Source organism: Anarhichas minor, unplaced genomic scaffold, assembly GCF_050575085.1.
Source record: "Anarhichas minor isolate MPS153535 unplaced genomic scaffold, ASM5057508v1 ptg000035l, whole genome shotgun sequence".
Taxonomy (NCBI): Eukaryota; Metazoa; Chordata; class Actinopteri; order Perciformes; family Anarhichadidae; genus Anarhichas; species Anarhichas minor.
This window is the reverse complement of record NW_027466481.1, coordinates 2,800,373-2,808,919: the sequence shown is the minus strand read 5'-3', so window position 1 is coordinate 2,808,919 and position 8,547 is coordinate 2,800,373. Positions and strand designations below refer to the sequence as shown.

At 40.7% G+C, this 8,547-nt stretch overlaps 2 protein-coding genes across 2 annotated transcripts; both read left to right on the top strand.

Annotated features, from left to right (window-relative positions):
* The first annotated feature begins 279 nt into the window (after positions 1 to 279).
* Positions 280 to 4,607, top strand: mrps15 (mitochondrial ribosomal protein S15). The gene is made up of 8 exons (XM_076106740.1): positions 280 to 503; positions 2,675 to 2,743; positions 2,832 to 2,907; positions 3,039 to 3,087; positions 3,222 to 3,306; positions 3,400 to 3,458; positions 3,865 to 4,056; positions 4,316 to 4,607. The coding sequence occupies exons 1-8, from the start codon at positions 368 to 370 to the stop codon at positions 4,412 to 4,414; spliced, it is 765 nt and encodes a 254-aa protein (XP_075962855.1). The 5' UTR covers positions 280 to 367; the 3' UTR covers positions 4,415 to 4,607.
* A 1,229-nt stretch (positions 4,608 to 5,836) lies between these two features.
* On the top strand, positions 5,837 to 7,726 carry LOC142965698 (cornifelin-like). The gene is made up of 4 exons (XM_076106756.1): positions 5,837 to 5,946; positions 6,655 to 6,799; positions 6,927 to 7,063; positions 7,271 to 7,726. Exons 2-4 carry the CDS (start codon positions 6,691 to 6,693, stop codon positions 7,367 to 7,369), a joined length of 345 nt encoding a protein of 114 aa, XP_075962871.1. The 5' UTR covers positions 5,837 to 5,946; positions 6,655 to 6,690; the 3' UTR covers positions 7,370 to 7,726.
* Positions 7,727 to 8,547: the final 821 nt, after the last annotated feature.

Sequence of the window (8,547 nt, the reverse complement as noted above, 5' to 3'; positions counted from 1 at the left end):
GAAACCCCAAAGCCTCCCACAATTTAAGCCACTCTTCACAAAAACCTTCTCAAATACAGTAAATTTGAATAATTTTGTTATTAAGCAACACATCTTTAATGTTAAAATAATGCAGTAGTGGAACAACGACTCCCTGACTCGGTTAACTGCTGTTTTTCATGACAGAAACCGAAACTAATCTCTCTTTATTCATCCAATCGATGTGTTCTGGGATTGTTAGCTTAGCCTAGGAAGACGAGTACCCGATCCTCACTCGGCTAGTGAGGTCTAGTCAAAATGGCGAGCCTCATCTAGGGGTCGAGTGTGATAAACTGTCACATTTTCATAGTTTCAGGGGGGGGTATTTTCGGCCTCGTGAGCTATCCTGATGGCCATGTTAGCAAACGTAGCTCTGCGAGCTGTTCTGAAGTCCTCAGTTGGTGTTTTGCGAGAAAGCGTCGCTCTGTCAGTGAAGCCCTGGACATGCAGCTCGGCTTTATTATCGGGACCGAGAGTCGGCTGTGGTGAGTGGAAGCGACCGGGAGGACCAGAGGGACCTGACTAACGTTATGTGTTTAGAAAATAGGATACTAATGCATTACACCTGGTTGTTCACAGTGTCGAACACTAACGTTACCTGTCTCACAATACCTATATCAGTGAAACCCTAACCCCTTTTTGCTTTCCCCCCCAAATAGATTAATGGTTTCACAAATCTAAAACTGTTTAAAGCGTTTCCGTCTTCTCTGGGGTTGTCTAGTCCAGATTTGACAGGTCTAGATAGAGTGGTTATTAGATCTGGACCTGGTCGTGGGATCCAGACAGCATTGAGGCTTTACCTGAAATGTCTAAGACGCTTTCACAACAGTCAGAGGTTGAGACAGAAGTCATGCATCACATTGAATTCACATTAAATAAGAATATTAAATAAAGTGCATTTACAATTTATTGCACTGATTGAAATCTTTGAAACATACAGAATAATAGCAATAATTGGCATACTCATATTTACACAGTTGCCAGTTTATTTTACATTTTTACAGTTGGGGAAACATTGTTGGAAAACAAATTCAATGGTAGTGATTGCATAAACAATTGTTGGACCAAAAGTATTATAGAAATAAACAGTAAGCTGATTCATCAAAAGTACCAACAAATAGCTGGCAGATTAGTTGGTTAATAAATGACGTTTTGGGAAGCATGAGGAAACTAACCGACAGGCTTCGGAAGGATGTGCAGATTTCAATAAGTTGCTAAAGACTCTTAGCGCAATATGGACCCCTCTCTGCAGCAGGCTCGCAGAATTGTTATTCCAAACTTGCCTTAGTGTTTCTGTGCATGTGTGTTTCTGCTCAATCTGATGCGCCATCTCGCTTCATCGTGATCATATCGAGAGCATCTAGAGCAGCTGTACGTTTATCTGCCCCTCAGGTCTACTTCAACGTGAAAGCTGGTTTCCTGACGGTCACAGACGCACCAAAACATCCGTTAACAGATCACTTTACTGCGTCACGATAGCAGATCGCTTGTCTCCTCAACCAGAGGACAAATGCTGGGAAATCATGAATCACATGTGACTAAATAAATACTTTGACATAATGTTTACCATAAAACCGTTCAGTTTATTGTTCTAATGCACAGAAAGCACTGAGAGAGCAGCTGCTGCGCACCATCATGTCAGCTGTACGTGTGTCTGCATTTCTGCAGGGATGAAGCACTGGTGTTTTTTGGGGGGGGAAATTACATCATTTGGTGTTTTGATGATGTTAGATATTGAAAACCAATTTCCTCTCACCATCTGATATGTGCGACGTTTTTTATCTGGGGTGAGGGACAGCCAGCGCTCTACACATTATCTCGGTTGCGCTCTTCAAATCATGCATCTCAAAGCTAGTGGATCGATTGCTTCATCATCCTGTCGCTTTCCTCTCGCAGCACGACATCAAAAACAAATGTTTCACATGCAGCGATGGAGACCACACGCGATCCATGCTGAGTGGCATGTCGCAAAGAAAAACAATGTCTCTAGCAGAAAGTTTCCCTCGCATGCAGGAGTGATGAAAGGGTCACTCAGAATTCAATTAATTCATCTACTTGCTATGATTTCAAATTTAGGATAACATCAGATTCTTTGAGGAAATCTAAAAAGGGCAGTATGCCTGTATTTCTTACCACTTATTATTATTATTATTATATAGCCACAGAACACTCATTGGAAATAGATGGCATTCAGCATTATTACAGGTTTTTAACAACATGTAAAAGACATTGAGCAGTGAAGCTGTCTTTGGTTCTCCTTGAATATAAATAAGTATCGTTACATTTGAGGTCGTATCATGTTGCTATATTTAATTGATCACACGCCAGCTTTCATGCTCCTTATTGTGAAGGCCACAACATGCATTTTAATTGAAACCGCGTCACAGATGTCTTGATTCGTTCTGTAGTAACTTTCGCATTACGCAAAGTTTCCGTGTAGTTCACAGTCAGCTTTGGCCGGCAACCGGTGATCCTCTCGTGTCTGGCAAAGGCCAAGTCTTCCTTTGTCTTGCAAACATTAGATCACATCGCAAGTTTGGTTTCACCTTTTCGTCAGGGACCAACCGTTGAACCTCTTCTGGGCTCAAATCAGCTACGACGTCTCCGTCTGTGTTGTTTTACTTCACTCCCTCCATCAATCCCTCTCTCTCCTCAGGTGCAGGCGGCTTTGCTGTTCCACCACCGGTGAGACATTATGCTCGGGTTGCAAAGAAGAAGAAGATGGGTACGAGGCCGCGTTGTGTCACCGCGCCATGTTTTTAGACATTTTGAAATGCTCGCTTTTCATCCAAACACGTTGTGTTTTCTTGCAGGCCCTGAGAGCCAGCTCAGCGATCTTCCTTCAACTATGCTGAAGATGGATTATACAGCTGTGCCCCTCGCTCAAACGTAAACAGACATTGATGCCGCACATGAACTGAGTAAAATATAAAGTATATTCACAATTCATTATAAATCTGCATTCACATCTTCATTATTATTATTATTTCTTCTAACACGAGAGTATTTTCTGTTGATAGCACCGATGATGTTGTCAGAAGACTTCTGTCTTTGGAGTTGGCGAGTCACGTGAGTTCTCATGTCCCCTCAGATCGCCTCGTCATATTTTACTCTGATGATTAAGTTTCTTGAAACGCACACTGACGTGCCACTTTCAAAAGAACTAGACTCGTAAACACGACGTCTGCTTTTCATGTCTTCAGAGTGAAAAGCTGCAGCTGAAAAAGGAACAGTTGGTTGCCAAAGTCCAGAGGGACGAGAACGACCGCAGCTCAGTGGAAGTCCGGGGTGAGTTGGGTTCCTTCAGTGTTGTCGATGTTGTTCTCACTGAAATACAGAACAGCTTATAACGTATTTTAACTGTTCATTCTTTTTCCTCAGTGGCTATTTTGACTGCAAGAATCCGAAACTATCAGGAGCACTTGCAAAAACACCACAAGGTGAGTGCAGGACCAACAATCGGCAGCATTTTGCTCCCCCCGAAAGCTTCACAGAAGATGTCAGATGACGTATCATATCATACTTTACTCGCACCACTAGACCGCTCACGTATGAAAACGTCTTTTTCACATTTCCTCTGAGCCTTCCTCTGGCTTGAGGCATGCGTGTGCTACAGGATTTCCTGTGTACTCCACCACACAGAATAAGAACATGCTTAGCACGATCACGGTTGGAAAGTTCCACGTTACGTCATACATCAAACATTGTTGTTGAAATTGACACAGATTAGTGTGGCATTTGTAATCCAGTATCTCCTCATAAACTGATGAGTGTCCCAATTTCCTCCCAAATCAGCCTGTTCACATTTGTAGTTCACGTTCTTTTTATGTGTTTATTTCATTCCAGGACAAAGCTAACAAGAGGCGGATGCTCATGGCTATCGACCGAAGGAAAAAGCTTTTGAAAAACCTGAGGTTGGTTAACTATGACGCCTTTGAGAAAGTGTGCGAGCAGCTGGGCATCACCTACACTTTCCCTCCAGAGTACTACAGACGGGCCACACGCCGCTGGCTGGCCAAGAAGGCCTTCTGCATTAAGGTAGCAAACAAATGACCCCTTCACATGTGGTTTTTTTTCATTTGTGGTGTATATTAATGGTATCAATTGATTCATATCTAAAGACTTTAAACACTTAACGAGTCTCTTCCCACACGAGTGAAACGATAATGCTTATTGTGTCCGAGAGCTTTACTCAAGCTTTCTGTAGGTCGACGTGTTCACTCCTCTCACTGACTAACAAGTGCAAGGTGTTATTTTGTGCCTCCACTGACACTTGGTCATGTGTGTCTCTTCTCAGGTCTTCAAGGAAGTGCAGAAGCAGAAAGCAGAGCAGAGGCTGATGAAGCAACGTTTAGCCTCCGCAGGCACCGAGGCAGCCAAGATAACAGCTGTTTAAACCCAATAAAAGACAACGTCCTGTACATTACAACAATGGATTCGCCATGCTTGTGTTAACATCTTTACTTTAACACCTTCAGATACGTGGCATGTGGATAAATGGCTCCCTTTTTCATGTGTTACCAACATGCAATGTTATTTACTTTTGCTTTCACATTGATGGTGGAAATAAAACATTCCAGAAAGTTGTATTCAAATTTCTTTTGTACATTTATTTATGAGGAATTATGTGACTATCAGTTTAAGGTGTTATGGATTACATTATTACACTATGTTACATCTCTGGTATTTTTACATCAGCTGTCAAAGGTTAAGTCCTGTTTCATTATTTGTCAAACTAATAAATCACTGAAATATGTTGCCACCAAGTGATTGCATAATGTTAAATAATATGCATTTGCATATGCATAATATGCAATAATAGGCATTTTTCTGCAGGCCTTGTGCAGAATTAGTGAGTTCACATGATGCCAACACCCTGCATTATCTTCAAGAGCATCTGCTGATGCTACAATATGATTCACCATGTTTAAACTCTGATTAGTTTGAGATCAAGTGTTTGCGGAGAAAAGGCTTTGAACTAGCCATCACACAGGAGTTGGACACAATATTATTAATCCGCTACAAACATTCCTCAGATGACCCAAGACATTTGAGAAGCTTAGGATGTTACATTTTTGTTGACTGCCAGAGAGGTGTTGATGAAACGGTTCCCTGTTTTATTGCAACGTGTCTCTTATTTTGTCCAAATACCAAAAGGGTCTTACTGTAATGTGATCCAGTACAACATGACCTCATACTATTCCCCAAGTAACTAACTGCATAGTCATCATTACGTTTCATATGCTGTACAACAAAACCTTCTGAGAAATCAGCATCACCACTTAATGACTGCTCCGCATTTATATTCAATGTTCTCAATCATGTTTTCACACCTAACTCTTAGCATACCAACACATGCAGCCCTGTGTGCATGTATATGTATATATAACTGAGACATCCATGTGAACATTTTAAATACCTCCGGCGTTTTAATCAATCACAACGTTTTTGCAAGCTGCAGGAAGTTTTGCAGTGGTTCAGGTCTTGAGTAAACCCATCCCTTCTTTTTACAAACTGCAGTGGAAACATAGAATAAGATTAAAAACCTTAAGCTGTATGAGAACAGGGACATGATGCATTTATGGTTGCTGTATGAAAACAAGGTGTGAAAAATTCTGACAACTGTGAGATTTCACTCAAGTGTGCTGATCTAACGTGAGATTGGAAACCCATTTCATTTGAAGCCTCCTAACAGATAAATGATCTGTAGCTGCTTGTGATTATAGCCACAAACAGCCTCACAGCTCAGCAGCAGTTCCGGTAAATCGTCTTGAGTTTGTCAGTGAAGGACCAAAGATCTTTGTCATCCTCAGAAACAGCAGTTTGTTTGCAAACCAGTATTTCACAGCTTCAGCTCGTCACAGCTTCCTGTGTGGTGTGCAGCTCGTCAGTTTGAGTAAGAGGACTGCACACTGACAGACTCTTCTGGTAAGTGACACCTTTTTTTTCCCCTCTCGCAGTAGATTCACTTAAGAATGCATTTTTAATTTAGTTAAACTGTTGCTTATTATCACCATATTTACAAATCTTTAAACTTTAGAACTTCAAAAGTTCTGCATCGCCAATAAACTTCCTCTGGCAGCACCAATACCAGATACCAGATACCATGGGCTGTCCCATGTTCTTTTGTACTGAAGGAGCACAGAAGTAGCCCCTTCACATAAATCATTTTTTCATTTCAAGACAATTACCAAAGCAGAATATTTTCTGAGCAACATTAGTCGCTGAGCTGTTACACAGGATTTTCTTAAAATACAAGTATATATTTCTGATTAGGAACCCATGTGAAATATTCATCTATTAATTAGTTAATCAACTATAAGTCACAAGAGCTGAAACATGTATTTTACGCTTTGCAGGGTGATTCATGTATGCTTGTTGAGCTGTAGAGTATGAATAACACATGAACTCCGTCTTCTTATTCTGGAAAGCACTAAAATATATTTACTTATACCTCTGAATTTTTCTATGAAAACTCAAACTGTAATGCCACCTACTCTGGAAATAAATATTGGATATAAGTACACACGTAAAACATGTGAAAACAATTGTGGCACATGGAAAGATTGATTTATGTCATTCCTCCAGCAGTGTTTTGCTCTATTCCAGTGCTAACAGCTGAACATGTTCTTTCAGGTTTCAAAATAAAAAAGCAGATCCAGTAATCCAAAAATGTCGAACCCAGTGGTCACCCAACCAGGTGCAGGCAGCTTTGGGACAAATGTCCAAACAGGAGAGTGGAGCACAGGCCTGTGCTCCTGCTTCAGTGACTTGTTTGTCTGTGAGTAACATTCAAAATGCTTACATTTGACAGTTTTGTCCATACACACCTGAGACACACTCAGGCACGCTTTCATTGCTTTTTCCTCTTTCAAAAATTCACAATGAGACACATCTCTGTCGTGCAGGTGCTCTTGGTTGCATCTGTCCAGTTGCACTGAGCTGCTACACAGCTAATAAGTATGGAGAAAACTGCTGCTTGGGTTGTGTGCCAGGAGGCACAGCAGCCTTAAGGACTCATATGAGACTGACCTACGGCATTCAAGTAAGTAACTTATATAATTATCACAACTCTCTAGAAGACCCGCGCTTGTGCATGTTTCGGGTGGTGCTCTGAGTCTCACGTTTTCAATATCTTGGCTCTTATGAAACAGAGGAAATGTTGGGTGTTCCCTGCAATTGAGAAAGTGCATTTCCTCATAGAAGGTTGATGTTCCCTATTTTCATTGTTTTTTCACTCTTTTAACCACAGGGAACAATAACCAATGACGCCTTGATGACCTTTTGCTGCGGACTTTGCGAGATCTGCAGGATGGCGCGAGAAATCCACATCAGGAATGGAGAAATGTAATCGCAAGAAGACATTAAGGATTCTGGCCCACTATATACAGTATTTTCAGTTTGTTGATTCTGTCCAGCTATTGTGGAAATCATTTCTTTATTCTTGTAGCGGGCCTAGCGTTCATGCACACTGCAAATAAGGGGGGGGGGGGGGGGGGGGGGGGCTAATGAACAATGCATCCATGTTTATCAATTGTAATATGTTACCTGTTGCCTTCTGTGTATCTGTGTAACTGCCTATCAAAGTGCTAGTACTGATCTGCATTACTGTAAATAAATTGCATTCTTCAGTCACTCACAACATGATTAAGCATGATTTAAGCATAAACCATTTTGTTCAACGTTGTCAATAAAAGAAATCAACTTATTTTGAGACACTGTCGCAGATCTTTTTTTAGAGGCAGAGGAAGTAAAGAGTATTCGGTATCACAAGAACAATAGCAAAACCTTTTGTCATCCCCCTCTGAGACTGCCGCCTGATCATCCACTTTCCAGGCAAGGTGCAGCTCATCTCAAACGACCCTATAGTTCCTTGTTTCCTCAACATCAATATATCTGTTCAACAACCATGAACATATTAACCTAATTCGGCCAAAAACATCTTTTTGCAAACAATCTAAATTAAAAGATGTCTGTGTGTTTATCTGAGTTTGCTTTCGTAAACTTCTCTGCTGGCTGAGACAAAGCAGACAGGAGGACAGAGGACAGGGGGAATGACTTTCTGATGTCTGTGTTATTGATTATTTATAAACTCAGGAATGTTATTTATTATTTAGATTTAGATTTGTTTTCAGTGAGATATTAATGAAAAAATAGCTGTTGTGGTTCTAGTTGTAATATTTAGTTATATCGAAAATCATAAATAACCATAGGACGACCATAGTTCTCTGTCACGCTTGGAAAGGGAAGGGGTGAACGGAGCAGTTTGTTGTTGCTTGCAATCTGCAACCCCACCACTAGATGTCACTAAATCTCCTTCTGTTCCTTTAAACAAGGGAACTAAAACATGTTAACAAAGCAGGCAACTCTAGCTGTTAACACTTAAATCCTCAAATATTAGTGTAGCCGAGGGTTTATGTTGCGCCTATATCAACATAATAGCTTACTTAAGCAAATCATTTTTTTTTTAAAACACAAACTTGATATCTAAATTCGTATGCTGTTACTCCATATACATATTGTAAATTG